General features: G+C 37.0%; 1 protein-coding gene across 1 annotated transcript in view; it reads right to left on the reverse strand.

Annotated features, from left to right (window-relative positions):
- Positions 1–16,623, reverse strand: part of LOC141491469 (FERM and PDZ domain-containing protein 4-like) — a 496,143-nt gene that overhangs the window by 142,960 nt on the left and 336,560 nt on the right. The window contains exons 3-4 of the mRNA XM_074192454.1: positions 5,328–5,488; positions 1,051–1,153 (exon numbers count right to left, since the gene is read on the reverse strand). Coding sequence (XP_074048555.1) covers positions 1,051–1,153; positions 5,328–5,488 — 264 coding nt within the window. The remainder of the gene's footprint in view (positions 1–1,050; positions 1,154–5,327; positions 5,489–16,623) is intronic.

The raw sequence follows: 16,623 nt of genomic DNA on the forward strand, positions 1-16,623 counted from the left end.
TCACCAGTCCTTGAACAGTAGTAGAACAGTCCTGGACAGTAGTAGACAATAAAATGCTTGTTAGTTGATTGCTTCCATAGTATATTCACATAGCACATAAGATCACAGTTTGAAGACTTCTTAGAAGACAACTAGTCCAACACCTTTTCATTTATTTTATAGTTGAGGAAGCTGGGGTCCTGATGGTAATTTAATCAAGATCTCATAGGTCATTCCAGATCTAGGATTTGAATCCTGACTCGAGGACCAGTGTTTTTTACGTCATACTATGTGGTCTCTCAGTTCATGTCTGTAATTTATTATTACTGCAACTGGAAAGTTTCTGAATTTTCAATAAACTATTTTGATTTTCATTTGTTTGTTTTAATTCTCAGCCAGGGTATAATATAAATCTACTCCTCAGAGGGTGTGTGCCCTATCAATATTTTACTGCTTATGTAAAAACATAAATGACATTCTCTGGTGTTTTATCACGCATATGAAATAATGAAGTCACTTTCAAGATGTCTACACAAATCAACTAAGTACATTTGAATGATGATTCAATCTTTTTTTGGTTTGTTTGCTTTTCTGAAAATTCAGTAATGGATCGCTCACTCAAATGTGAAAGCAATCAAATAAATGGACATCTATTTTATCCAAAGAGATGTTCAAATACACAAACACACATTATACTTACACATTTCACACAATTTTAGTTCAGAAGTTGTGTTTTAAATTCTGATAATAGACTGAGAACACTTTGACATTCCAGAAGAAAAATATAAAGGAAAAACAACCTAATTTGTATTTAGCAATAGAAAGAGAAGAGTTTATGAATCAAGACCTATACTTTGTCACAAGGGAATAAGTACCATGAAACTATCTCCTATAGGGTTAATAGTGGACAATTTTACCAGCACTTGTTCATTCATTAAAAAATGAATATCTTAAATTTTGATTTCTCACTCTTGAGGCAGACCATAGAAAAACCTCTCTCTGCCAATGTCTATGGCAGGACAGTGTAATATTGCTTGTACCTTACAGGACAGTCACAGACAGATCAACTACCTGACAAGGTCAATGACTCTCTCCCTCGGAGCGGTGCTGACCGGCTCATCATTAATCATTACGATCTGATCTCCTGGGATAAGTTTTCCTTCTGAGGGGCCACCTGGAGACAAATGAGAGTTAAGTACCAGTTAGCTGATCATTGTTAACACACTTCTCTGGTGCCTCAGCACCTGGTAACAATTCTCTTGCAGAACTGTTCTCTTCTATAGCAAAAGGATCAAGGTACTTCTGTAAGAAGCAAAGGGCTTCTCCCCAGGTGCACAGCCTTAGTCTTTGAGTACTCATTTCTGATGCAAGGACTGAATACTTTCTTGGCTTCTAAGTCTATTCTTTTTTAATTGCATATGGTAAAGTCACATTTGCCCAAGCCAAACATCTGGTAAAAATAGTAAATATCATTCTGTTGGAAGTAGAAATAATTTTCCATGTATTTGATATTATATTATGGACTTGACATTTAATTAAATTTTTCTATTCTCACCGAGATGTTAGTTCCTGTTTTTTAACTGTCAATGATTTAAAGAAAATTTTTTTAAAACAATGAACAGGAACAAGTCTTTAGGCATGGCAAAGAGTACATAGCCAATAAAAGTAGAAACACAAGCATTTTGAGCTGGATGGAATATTAGAGATTATCTAATCTAGACTCTTCCTTTTATAGGGAAACTGAGGATTTGGGAAGGTGAAGTCATAACATGCTCAAGGTCATAATGGTTTATTTGTAGCAAAAATGCTCCTGAAACTTAGGTATCCTGCTTTTTAAAACAAAAAGTACTAAACTGTACTTTTTCCTCTAAACCAGGTATAGGAAACTTTTTTGTGCCAAGGGCTATTTGGATATTTATAACATCATTCATGGGATGTATTTGACCAAGAATTTAATTAATATATCCCAAAAAGCTATTAGATTTATTGAATTTTGATTCCCACCTGCCTTGGTGGCTGCCTTGACAGTGCCAGACCAGGCCTTATACAGTCCTCTGGTTGAATGTTCCCTACCCCTGGTCTAAACCATATTGCTTCTTATTTTATGTTTGCATTATTCCTATCTCTAAATGGAACAAACTGAAATCCATATTTAATTTTTTGAGTTGAGGGTGCTCAGAGATGAGAAATCTTAACATGTCTACAGGAGAGGATCCATGTTATATGTATTGAAACTGAAACTTAAATGGTGTTGACCTTCATAGAGTGATTTATAAAAAACCATTTGTAGAACTCATTTTAATGACTTGTGAAAGCAACCATTAAAATTTAATCAAATTGGTAAGTGATCAGTTCCTATCATTTTCAAAATTACCAGTTCTTTGAATTCAATTACACTGAAGTGATTACTTTGAAAATTCATTATAGCCTTAGATCCATGTGATTCAAACAGAAGTATGAATGTGACCCAGGATAACCCAGGATTATACTCCCATTTAATTTAGCTGTCATGTAGGTATTTCTCTTCACTTTTTCAATTCTTTCCTCTTTTGAAAGAGTTCTTTACTATCTAGGACCTTCCCAGGCCCCTCTCTCTTCCCTATAAATATGGCACCTGCTGCTAAGCATGGGGGAGTGATAGAATCAGCAGAGGCAAAGAGGAGGAGAGGAAAATAAATGACAATAAATGGCCCACTCTGGCCCTCTATCCTCCTCTACCCTGGTGTAGCTTGTCTTTGAGGGAGAGAAACTTAGGTAAGGGTTGGATTTTGACTACAAGGTTTACCCTGACCTTCCTTTTGGCATGAGGTAGTTGTAGAAAGGGGAGACTGGAGCATCAGAAAAAAGTAGGGAGACTAGGGATTTAGGTAGGGAAGTGGCCAGCATGCCAAAAGATAAACTATTATAGCTCTCAGAAGCTCTGTCCTGAGCCTATGTTGTGACTCTCTAAGAGACTGATGCAGATATATGCATTTCCAGGATGGTGACAGCAGACCCAAGGGACAGATGGGAGCCTCTAGCAAAGCTTGGGTTAGCAAAGTTGGTTACTTATTTTTTTTAATTCAGTTCTCATTTACTAGGAGGATTTTATAGAAGAGAAAAGGGATATGAGATAAATAAGGGTTGTGAGATTGGTGTGTGTTTTCCTTTTTTGACTTTGTATCCTTAACACCTACCACAATGTCTGGAAAATAAAAGATTCTAGTTGAATTGAAGCAAATTGTCTGAACCTCTTATCCCCTCTGTTTGGTGTTCCAAAACATGGAATACATTACCAGTGATTACCCAAGAAAAGGTGCTAGGATGAGGAAGGCAGAATCTCTAATTCATCTATCAGGGACACAGTAGGGTGAGGTATATGTGTTGGGGGATGCAAGGTGGGGAGAGAGAATGATTAACACATTTTCCCATAGAAACATTATTATATGTGATGATTAAATTCAATAAAACTATTAGAATAGGACAATGATTCAGGTACAAATGAAGTTAAATAGGACTGTTGAGGGAAGCTAATCTCTATGCATAATATTGTTTTTATGGCAAAACAAACCAAGTCCCAAATAACCAACTTAAAAATTCAGTTTTGGAACTGCCTATGTACATCATTAGTCCAAACAACTTCCTCCCCACTGAAAGTCACCAGGTTGAAAACTGGAGAATTTGGAACATGAATTCTGTATACACAATTCTTTGTTGCCTCCAAATTATGATTAGTAGAGCCTTGCCTAGAAGAAATTATTCTTTGCACTTCATTAAACAGATTGGATTCTCTTCCATAGAAACAAAATCCATGTTTGCCACTGAAATTGCTTAAAATTTCAGTATAAACACTTGCATGACAGAAACACATTTGATTTAATTTTTTTGGCAATGGGGTTATAGGGATACAAGGTCACACAGCAAAGGCATTATTAAGTGTCTGTGGTCACATTTGAACTCAGGTCCTCCTGGCTCTGGGTCCTGTGCTCTTATCCACTGCACCATCTAACTGCCCCATTATCTACATTTTAAGGGATAAAAATTAATAGAAATCATTTTGTTTCCATTTTTATTCTCAGTAAATGAAGCCATAAAGTGCTAACAGAGAAGGGGAGACCAAAATTGCCCCTGGATCGTGAAATATTCAGCATTAAGTGCTCTTATGGTCCAGAGAAAATTGATTGATTTTTTACTATACATATTACACATATATACAAAAAACATGCACACATGCTTATCTCAAAAGACTGCAGTTTTGTTTTCAATACTCAAATATATGTGTATATGTATATCTATCTATCTCTATCTATGTATTATCTATTTATTATATGTGCCCTACCACCTCTCCCCACCATGAACAGTCTTAGCATGTTTCAAGTACAACAGAATGAATTAATCATTTCATTCAACCAGATGTGAAGATGAGGTAGGAACCAATTTGTCCAGTACCATAGTTATGGAGAAATAGATGCCACACTGAAGGACATAAGAATCTTGAGAATGACCTAAGATGAGTGAGGACTTTGACCCTTAACAGTCACTGAATAATTTGAGTATCCTTTAATAGCTCTTGGTGAAATTTATGAAAAAAAAAACATTTGACCCCTTCTGAATCATGAATTTAAAATATGGGCCTTCATGCTTTTTTTTTTTAATAGTTTCAGAACTCTGGAGAAGGCATGGGAGAACTAGGGAATGACTTAAGGACAATGGTAAGGATTCTAAGAATAAGAGAAATAGAACAAAAAGTGTGTGTGTGTGTGTGTGTGTGTGTGTGTGTGTGTGTGTGTGTGTGTGTATTCAAGGGACAAAATGGATAAGGATTTTCATTAAAGTTATTAGATCAAATGATACAGACCAATAACAGTGCAGGTCTCTCTCTCTCTCTCTCTCTCTCTCTCTCTCTCACACACACACACACACACACACACACACAAACAATTTGGGAGGCATTTTGGCATGGTAGGAAGAACACTGGGAGAACATAGGGGTCTCAAATTCCTTTTCTACAAAATGAAAGAATAAGACTAGATTATCTCTGAGGTCTCTTCCAACTCTTTGAATCTGTGATTCTCTGATTGTGTTCACACTTATGGAAATGTGTTCACACTTAAGGAAATAGCATTCAAGGGTAAAATTTCACCAATCACTTTTTCTTACTATCAACAAAAATGTCTAATCTCAGGTTTAAAAATATACAGCTGAATGAAATTTAAAAGAAAATTTAAGAACCATTTCAGCTCTGGTTGTAAGTGTAAATAGGTTGATTTTGTTGGTCTATGGCAGACTCAAGGAGGAGACCCACATTGCATAGCTGATAGTTAGAAACGGCAGGCAGCAGGAGGAAGGAGGGCTGCAGGTTTGCTTACCTGGTGTTACTGAGCGGACCACCACTGGTTTCTCACTCCCTGCCACAAATCCGAATCCCAGGACAGGATCCCTCCTCATCTCCACTTGTCGAGGAGCAGGAGGGATGATTTGGCAGCTCTCAAATCTAGGGTCTTCAAACATGACCCCCTGTGTCATGTGACTGGACAAACACAGAAGAAAGGACTTATTAATACAACTAATAATAAGTTATCACATTAATGGAGAGAGAGAGAGAGCTGGCCTCAGAACCAGGAAACCTGGGCTCAAGTCTCACCTCTGACACCTATTGACTATGACTATGACTAAGCCACTTAAGTGGCTTCACTTTTAGGAAATTCTCTAAGTTGAAGAATTAGTCTTGATTTGTAATAATATATAAAGTTCCCTTATATAAAAAAGGAATCAAACACATAATCCTCTGGCTATAATACTTTCTAGGGCTTGCCTCCCCCTATCAAATTAAAAAAAATTGGAACAAGGAAATTATTAACGAAATAATAAAATATAGATAGCATTAACATATGGCTTTCAACACAAATATGAGGCTGTAGTGATCCTTATCTCTGGTTTAGTGGTCCATAGTTTCTATTTGAGTTTGACACCCTTGACCAACAATGATAAAATTCCTGTTCCAGTCTGTGCTTTTTGATTACAAAGTATTTTTTCATTTCTGTTTTCCTAGCTTGGTCTAACTGTTCAGGTTTCCTGTAAAGTCTGTTCTTCATTTGGTTAAAAAAAAAGGTGGATTGCAAATCCCTGCATATCCATTAAAACCCACCTTATATGTATTTTCTATATTCACCATACAAAGTTCAATTGGTTAAAAACAAGAAAGTAACTTTTCAATGACCAACTTTGTGACCTTGGGAAAATCATTTTAACTTGGTGAGTTTCAGTAGCTTCATCTGTAAATTGATAAGCTTGGATACAATGATCTCTTAACTTTCAAACTTTGTTTTCTGTGCTCATACATACAACCCAACTTATTTATTTATTTATAATTATTCTATTTTATACCAGACATAGCTTATATTGCTCAGTTTAGCATCCCTAGCAAGACAAGTATAATCACTGCAGAAAAATGAAATTCTTACTCATTATGAAGGTGAACAAGACAAATTCATTTGAAGCTGGGTTACAATGAGGTAGTGAATTTACTTTGTGTGTACCTGTATATCAATTTGCATGCTAGTGAAAGTTATGGCACTGTGAGCATTTTTTTCTGCATCATGTTTTCGTTTTGAATGAAACAAACAACATAATCCTAGGCCATTACAATGTCAGAATTCATCATAGCATTAAAAAGTTGGCAGTGTGCCCTTAAGGTCAAACATCAAGAAACAATGATTTATGAGGAAATGGAATAATAAAAGATATGGATGAGAGAGAACAAAGTATGGATTGTTATTTTGTGCAGTTCAAGCAGCTGTAGAATCCTAGGGATTACACAAGAGAAAAGAAGTTCATTTTAGTACAAATGGTTGAATCTAATCTCTGTGTAGTGTTAATTAGAGAGACTTCAGTTGAGTAATGACTATAGCTCTTAGTACTAGTCTATTATGATTGGAATCAAAATCTGGGGATAGGGCAGCTAAGTGGTGCAAGTGAATAGCTCACTGGCCCTGGAGTCAGGAGGACCTGAGTTCAAATCCTATCTCAGACACTTAATAATTACCTAGCTGTGTGACCTTGGGCAAGTCATTTAACCCCATTTCCTGACCAAAAAAAAACACAAAGAAAAATCTAGGGATAGAAATGATAGATCTCTGACAGACACATTTTCTTAATATAGTCAATTCTTAACATTCAAGTGTAGTCTAGAAATGAGAATATTGAGAAGCTTGGATACAATGATCTCTTAACTTTCAAACTTTCTCATTTCTAGATTACAGTCATTTATTTGATTTTTTAATTAACTTCATTTTCACTTTCCCGTTGGCAACTGTACACATCTGTGGCAATGCAAAGTCATTCAATTTTTACAAATTGGTTCAACAGTCATAGATTCAATGTAACCATATCAAACACAATATTCTACATGTAGATATCATAGTGTGCAAGTTTGTAGAATGGCTTGGATATGACTAGATCTTTGCTGGTCTTTATCATCCTACTACTGTAACTTCAAGTGCATTTGTTGCATATTTTCATTGTTTATCTTTAAAACTCAAGTTTTGTGTTGCTCTAAGGGGATGAGGAGACCTCACAAGTATCACTATCTTCTGATGGCAATGACCAAAGTCCCAGCAACCTTTCCCTCGATTTCAGAGGGTATCCCTCATACAGTCATCTGACACAGTGGAAGGTAAAATTCAGGTTAAAAATGTTTTATTTTTAAGATTTTTATTTGTGATACAGTATTTATGGTATTGTAGATTTTGTGTATTATGAAAAGTGAATTTTATCTGAAATAATTTCTTTTCTATTGAATGAAATTTACTCTAAAGGTCACAGAATTCTAGAGCATTACTAGTAAGAAAAAATATTTTGCATGTTACCAATTCTATTTTGTCTCTGCATTTTATGATTTATTCATGGTTACTGTGATAGGAAAAGTGCATATTATCAGGACTATTTCCTTATAAAGAATTATATGCAGAAAATTGTGAGAGATTACGGTTTTGAATATTTGTTAGTCTCTATTTTCTATAAACTCAATGTATTAAAGTCCATATTTTTGACTTTTATGTTGTTTTATTGGAACATTATCCACTCAAAAACTGAGGATTAATTAGCGCCATTCTGATCTCTCACCATCTTCTCATAGGAAAAGAGAGAAAACAGTGTGAAGCTCATGAGTCCAGAGTTTGAATATGGGTGTAATAAAGTATCATTTTATCTGAACCATAAATTGTTTATGGATGCATGTAAGTGGATCCATAATATCTCCTCTTCATACTTCATTTTAAAAATTCTAACCCTTATTCATTCATCTAATATAAAAATTTAATCTATTCCAAACTAAAACTAGGGTTGGATCATTTTGCTATCCCAAATCATGATAGTAGGTATCATGAGAATATCCCAATTCCCTCCCCCCCCCCAAGCTTAGTGGTTAATCACAATAACAACAATGAAGTCTATATCCTCTTTATAAGTTTCCTTCCTTCCCTATTCCTCCTCTCAGTTTCTATCCCCATACTTCTCCTTCCCCTCATACCATTAAAATCTTCCTTATTTCTTCCAAATTTTTCTTCCCTATTTCTTCCACATTTTGAATGTAGAAAGCACCAAACAGAATTATGTGTACAATAAAAAGGAAGACTGAATATTTGCCATATTTTTTCCAAGTACAACAGAAATTCTCAAAGGTCTCTGAAAGCTGGCTACCTAAAATTTTGGCCTGAGGTCTTGACTAAATTGAAATCCTACAAGTCAGTATGGTGTCATTAGGCTACCCTGATATGGAATATATAGTTCCTACCATGGACCAGGAACTGTATTAAACACTTTGCAAATAATATCTCATTTGACCTTATTTGATGCTGTTTTTGAGGATTTCTTAGTGGAGTGGAATTTGCCTTTATAGAAAAATATCAATTTATTTTTACAAATTGATTCAATAATCATAGATCCAATGTAATTGCATCAAGCATAATATTTAAATGTGGGTAGCATGGTGTTCAAAGGCTTTCACAGTCATGACATTATTTAATTTTTGCAGCAATCTTGAGCGATAATTAAAGTTAATATAATTATCGTTTTTGTAGATGAGATATATGAAGCTCAAACTGGTTAAGTGCCTGAATAACATTGGCAAGTCACTTTGCCTTCATGGGACTCATTTTCCTAATTTACCAAATAAGGGAGCTGAAGTAAATGATCTCTTTATACTCTTTAAGTTCTAGTAATTAAGGGAAAATGTGGTGCAGTGGAAAGTTATGCAGATTTGAGTCAGACTGACTCAAATCTTCAAAACTCTGACAATCAGGTATGTGCTGTTAAAAGTTTAACAATTAGTTATCTGGGGAAAAAGCAGTAAAGCTACATACATTTTAAAGTTTAATTTGCATCACTAACACTTTTATTTATATTTACCATTTCATTAACATTAGCATTTTCTCCATCATTTCTTTAAGTACTCAAGTCTAGACAATGAACAAAATGATAATTCAAGATCTTATTTGAATTAATTACCAAATTCCAAGATGTAAATGCCCACTTTGAAAATTTAACAAGCAATTCTCCCAGTCAGTTTGAACTGGATCCATCCCCACCCCTGGTTTTAAACCTGGATCTGCCATTTGCTAGCTGTGTGATTTTTGGGAAAGTTGCTTGATCTCAGTATCCCCAAATATAAAATAGAGTTGCATTTCATAACTTCTAAACTCCTTTTTACCACTAAAGCTATGATCTTATGAGCCCGAGACCTACCCAAGGTCACACAGATTCTCGTGGAACAAAGTACTATAACTCCTGCATCCTGACTTCAAGTTTGATGCTTTTAAAAAAATATCTGTTAACCAAAGCAGTTCACCTTTTATGTCTTGGACTAAGAGACCAGCTTGAAAATGAGAACTCTGCTCCATGAAATCAGTCAAGATGATTCCTATAGCTTCAGAGTTAATTCAATTTTTTTCTCTCTAATCTTTTTCAATGAGAAAATCTTTTAAAGAAGGTCATTTTATAATTCCCTAGAAAATGTGGGTATGCCATCTGGCCAAGCATATGGTTCAAATGCAATAAAAAAAAAAGGTGGTGGGAGGTTTGGGTGGTAATGTTATGGGAGCGGTCAGAAGATTCTCCCTGTATACAATTGATAAGAGTGGTATAAACTCAATATTTCACCCTGAATTTTTTTTTTTTGTTTACCCAGCTAGTATTGGAAAGTCCTGACAAGCAAAAATAGGGTAGAAAAAATTTTCTCTGTAGTGAGAGAGAATCATTTATGTATAATTCTAAGTGTTAGGAGTTTCTAGTAAACCAGAAAGAGCTAAAATTGAATCAGGTCCTTTTTCCTTCCTAGAGACAGTGAGTGGGTTATGAAAAATGCAGGTATGGATGACAGCTTTAGGTGATAGGGCTATGGGTGGGGTGAAGGGGTGGGAAGAGTATGGTTCCTAAATGTAGCTTGAACTATATGGTCTTGAAAGGGACCCAAGATGATTCATATGGATTTCTAAGGATGGACTAGTGGGTCTGGGATGATTCTATATCAACTACCTCTATCCACATTTTTCCCCCTAGAAAAATTGTCATAGAAGGAGCAGTCTTTTAAGGAAAAAACAAAACAAAACAGCAAGAAACAATGACAATGTCCTTTTGCTTTCAAGTGGTGGCCAACTGAAACTGGGAAAGTAATCTTACTTTAGGAAAGGATCTAAATAGGGTGAAGTAGGGCTTTCTCTCCTTTGTATGTTGGAAGGTATGACCCATATGCTTCCTTGTGGAATGAAGGACAGAGATGGTAAAATACTGTCTTCATGATGAAAGAAAGTATGACACATGGGTGTCCTGACAATTTGTTATCTCTTTAGCTAAATGGATCAGGAAAAGTGACCTGTAAGAAATAGCACCTAAAGTTAGCCTTGACCAAGGTTAAGGATTCTAACAGGTGGAGCTTAGGAGAGAGTATATTTCAGGTGTGGGGACAGTTTGAGCAAAGGAACTGAGACAGGATTCCTAATTAATGTTTATTGAATTGAAATAATACTTCCTTAAAATCTGATCATGGAAAATATTGATTTCTTTCCTACATATAGGGTGACTTGCCTATTGGGGATGGTAATGGTAGCCAATAGCATTGATAATATACACTGTCTTTGGATCTTTCCTTCCTAATACTTCTCTTCCTATCTCTTTCTTCCACACTCTTCATGCCTTTCTTAAAAACTAAATGCTCTGCTTTTCCCTGCCTTCTTTCTCCTGTTAGAGGATCTGATAAGTCATTAATACTTTAGTGCGAATTAGATTATGTTACCCTCTCCAGGTGTGTTTGAATTTTAAAATAGAAGCAGGGAAGAGAATCTAAAGGAATGAATCTTTAATGATAGAGTTTCTTTTACTATGGATAGGAGAAATGTTTTAGGGCAGAGAGCCTTCTTAGCCTTCTTAGCCTTCTTAGAAGCCTTTAAATCAAACAATATTGATCATCAGAAATTGACTTTATGTATAACTGGTGCTGAACTTAATCAATAATCATTTATTAAGCATCTGCTAGGCACTGGGCAAGATGCTGTGCATACAAAAAGAAACATGAAACAGTATACAACTGCCTTGAAGGAGAGAAGAGCTTTAGGCAATTTTTAACTCCCCATTCTGAGGAGCAGAGTTTTAAGTAGTAATTTTTTCACTTGGAATAAGTTCCTGAAAACTGTCTAAAGGTATTAAGAGAAAGTGGAAAGGATAGGATAGTACTCTGGGTAAGGTATGTAGATTCTCTGGGACCATTACTCAAGAAGTACTCAATAAGATACTCTTCAGTATCCTGAAGAACTGCAGTTGCATCAGGAGTCTCTAAATTTGGTGCCTTGGAGCAAAGCTCTGGTCACCTCCACTGAAATTATAATTCTATGAAACTATCTACAAAGTTAACACTATTCCATAGAGAATAAAAGAGGGGAGCAGAAATGTTTGAGAAAATAAACCTATATGTTCTTTTATTATACTCTGTATATCTATGAGGAATGTACAATGGTATAGTGAGATGACAACAATGACGGCACAACAGCAGCATGTATTTTTAAATATGTATTTTTATTATTATTTTGAGTTTCAAATCTCCCCCCTCCCTCTAGCCCCTTCCTACCTCTTGAGAAGGCAAGCAATAAGTTGTGTGTGGTGTGTGTGTGTGTGTGTGTGTGTGTGTGTGTGTGTGTGATCAACCACTTCTACTATCTGGTGGAAGCTGAGGGCCCCCTTTCAGAAAAATATTTTTAAATACCCTAAATAAAATACATAGGAGTACAAAAGAAATCAATTATATTAAAATACAGTTATCAAATATTAACAGAAAACATTCATAAAGCTCCTGAAATCTATTCACAACCCAACTTGAGGATTTGTGAAGCCTAGGTTAGAAATTTCTGATCCAGTCCAATTGTTTTGTTTTGCAATTTTAGCAAATTGAGACCCAGAGGGTTCAAGTGATTTAAGTTAGGTCACACAGCTAGCTGATAGTGGGGCCTCCTTTTCAATTGCTAGTTTTAGTGTTTTCCACTTTAATAGCCCCTCTTTGGCTTTCTTTGTGGTCTTCATCTTTCATACAAACATCTTGTAACATTATTATTTACTTTATTAGTAGGTTTTTTTTCAGAAGCCTGTTTTCCCAGGGAATCTAAAAATACCAACCCTTGCCTCTTATTCAATGATAATGTTGCCACTCTAAAGTTTTTCCCAAGGAAACAGTTATTTTCTTTAAGAGTCAAGCATTTTTTTTGCTACTGTATTTGAAATTTTAACAAAAACATGAGTCCTGTTTTTAATGAGCTAAAAAGGCAGCATCTTTTGTACCTGCTGAATATGCCTCACTGAGTTCGGATGCTGAGGTTAGGAGAACACAATTGACTCTTCACAGGTTGACTTTTCCCTGAATAACACACTCACAGAGACCAGGGAATTTGCTGAACTGAAAAATACACAAGCAAATTAATTGAGGTGGAAAGTGAATACAACAAAATGGAGCAAGCACTTTCTGAGTGTCCTGCCTTTGACAGATTTCATTCTAAAAGGAATGACATCTGTGCCTAGCCAGCCTACCTCTGCATATTAGGCAGAAAAGGTTTTCAATGAAACCCTCCAGCGCTTCTTCCCCAGCATGAGTAGGAGACTGGTGCCTTCAATCTATCAGGAAGAATTAATTCAGCTCACCATGTGAGGAGGCCTAAAAAAAAGACCTCCTGGCTTGGGATGGTCTCATTAGCATTAGCAACCTCCTCAGTGGTTTATGTGCTGAACTGAAAGGTCTGCCAAGGGAGTCTTGCATTTAGAAGCCATTAACTTAGGCATAGAAGGCAAACAAAAGCAGTGGGGCGGTGCCAAGGCAGTATTGGGTGGTTGGGGCTGGGATAGGTAGCAGTGAAGATGCTCTGTAAGAAATGGATCTTGGCATCAGTGGTCCAGTGGGTAGAGCATTGGTCAGGAAAACACAGGTTCAAATCTTTTTTCTTAGACTAGTGCCAGTTATGGCTTCTTGACTTCTCTCACCTCAGCTGTCTCATCTGTAAAGTAGGGAAGTGATAGAGCTATTTTGCCAAGGATTAAAGGTTTTGATTTCAGCAGCTAATATTATTTTAGATATCTAGATATGTTTTGGGTTCATGACTATAATTTGGATGAGAATGGCAATGAAGGAATAGAGGCTCTCATTTTGCTGGGTGTGACTATAAATGAGAGAATCAGATATAGTGCAAAGAATCCTGGGCTTTCAATGAGAAGCTCTGGACTTGGATCCTACTAATTATCAATCAGTCCTTAGTCAAGTCATCAGGCTTTCTGAACTTCAGTTTCATTATTTATGAAATGGACATAAGACAATTCATACTAAGCATCTCAAAGGGTTGTTAAGAAAATCAAATGACATATCTGCCAAGACTTTTGTGAATATGAAGTACTACATGAATATGATTTGTTATTCTTCTACTAGTGCCCAAATCCTATAATTTCATATTATTCAAACAATAAATATTTATTAAGCAATTATTAATTTCTAAATACTGCTGATTCCTCTAAGTTGACTCCTATAATCAAATTTCTTTGTCTTTCACACCTATTTATTTATTCTATCTACTCTATCTCTCTATTCATCCTTCCACCCATCCATCATCCATCCATCCATCCATCCATCCATCATCCATCCACCAATCTATCCATCATCTATCTGTCTGTCTGTCTATGCCTATCTATCTATGTATCTATCTGTGTATCTATGTATGTATCTATCTATTATATGTAACCTGAAAGAAATATGTATTTCTGAAAGCTGAATGATCCCGGGCAAATTCCTTAACCTTGTTTGCCTCAGTTTCCTCATCTATAAACTGAGTTAGAGTCTTCTCGGAGGCGGAGCCAAGATGGCGACATGAAGGGATTGAGTCTTAGGAGCTCTCTGATAAAAACTCATAAACTAAGGACTCTAACTAAACTTTCGAGAGACAGAACCCACAAAGGGACACAGTGAGGCAGTTCTCCTACTAAAGGTAACCTGGAAAAGAGCAGAAAGGCTCTGCTCCCCGGGTCGGAGGGGCGGCCAGCCAGAGGGGTGGCCCACCAGAGCCAAAGAACTTCAGCCTCCCGGAGGCAGCCCCAGGGCGCTGGGAGCTGCGGCTCACAGCAGGGGGGGAGTCTCCTGAGCTGCACCCCGGGGAGCACCGGCACAAAGTGGGGGAACAGCGGGGGACCTCTGCCAGAGTGAGCAGTGGAGCCCAGCCCTCAGGGCACACAGCCAGCAGCTTGGTCTTTCTGCAGCCCAGATCCAGGAAACAGAAACAAGAGGAGCCAGTAAGCAGGAGCCCCCAGGGCATGAGCCCATTGAGCTGAGGGAGGGGAGTGAAGAGAGAGAGACTGCAGAGCTCTGTCCTCTGCCTCTGGAACAGGACTCTGGGGCTCTGACCACATTCAGATCCTGATCACAGTCTAGGCCCCACCATAGAACAACAGGGTCCCCCCACCTCGGGCCTGTGGCAGAGGGGGGCGCTTATTTTCATTCACAGATCAGGAGGGAGGACAGAACCTTACACACTGAGACCTTTGTGGGAGTGTCCCAAAAGCTCAGGAAGCACCCCCAAAAAACAGGCTTAGGCTGGGAAAATGAATAAGCAAAGAAATAAGAGGAAGACCATTGAGAAATATTTTGCAAATGAGCCCAAGAAGGATCAAAATACTCAGTCTGAAGATGAGGAAGCACAAGCTCCTACATCTAAAGACTTCAAGAAAAACAGAAATTGGGCTCAGGCTATGATAGAGCTCAAAAAAAGACTTTGAAAATCAAATGAGGGAGTTGGAAGAAAAACTGGGAAAAGAAAGGAGAGAGATGCAGGAAAAACATGAAAATGAAGTCAGCAGCTTAGTCAAGGAAATCCAAAAAAAATGCTGAAGAAAATAGCATGCTAAAAAACAGCTTAGGTCAAATGGATAAAACAGTTCAAAAAGTTATTGAGGAGAAGAATGCTTTAAAAAGCAAAATTGGCCAGATGGAAAAAGAGGTAAGAAAACTCTCTGAGGAGAATAAATCCTTCAGACAAAGAATAGAATTCAGGGAGATCGATGAATTTAACAGAAATCAGGAATCAATACTTCAAAACCAAAAAAATGAAAAATTAGAAGAAAATGTGAAATATCTCATTGAAAAAACAACTGATATGGAAAACAGACTTAGGAAAGATAATCTGAAAATTATTGGAATACTTGAAAGTCATGATCAGGAAAAGAGCCTTGACATCATTTTCAAAGAATTACTACAGGAAAATTGCCCTGATATTCTAGAAGCAGAGGGCAAAATAGAAATGGAGAGAATCCACTGATCCCTCCAAGAAAGAGATCCCAAGAAAACAACCCTTAGGAATATTATAGCCAAGTTCTAGAACTCCCAAGTCAAAGAGAAAATATTGCAAGCAGCCAGAAGGACACAGTTCAAATATCATGGAGCTGCAGTCAGGATCACTCAGGACTTAGCAGCATCTACATTGGAAGCTCGTGGGGCTTGGAATACAATATACCAGAAGGCAAAAGAGCTTAGAATGCAGCCAAGAATGAACTACCCAGCAAGGCTGAATGTCCTCTTCCAGGGACAAAGATGGACTTTCAATGAACCAGGGGAATTTCAAAGGTTCCTTTTAGAATGGCCAGAGCTGAACAGGAGGTTTGATCTTCAGATATAGGACTCAGGTCAAGCATAGAGATTGGAGGAGAGGGGGGAAATATGAGGGACTTAATGAGGATGAACTGCATGTATAGAAAAATGATACTGATAATATTCATATGAACCATCTCAGTTAATAGAGCAAGTAGAGGGAGCTTTTATAGTTGAAGCACAGGAGAAAGCTGAATTTGAAGATAAAATATGGTGTAAAAATGGAGTCAATAGGAAAAAAAGGGAAATGGAAAGGGAGAAAGAAAAAGGAGAGGGGGAATAGTCCAAGATATTTCACATAATAAGATTTTTTTTTATTACAATGAGCTATTGCAATGATATGGAAGGGGGAAGGCAAGGGTGAATGAGGGAAACTTTGCTCTCATCAGAGATGGCTAGGAGAGGAAACAGCATATATACTCAATGGGGTATAGACATCTGGAGTAAGAAGGAGGGGGGAGCAGGGGAAAGGGTTGGGGATGTGAATAAAGAAGGAGAAGATGGAC

The sequence above is a fragment of the Macrotis lagotis genome, chromosome 6 (genome assembly GCF_037893015.1).
Source record: "Macrotis lagotis isolate mMagLag1 chromosome 6, bilby.v1.9.chrom.fasta, whole genome shotgun sequence".
Classification (NCBI taxonomy): Eukaryota; Metazoa; Chordata; class Mammalia; order Peramelemorphia; family Peramelidae; genus Macrotis; species Macrotis lagotis.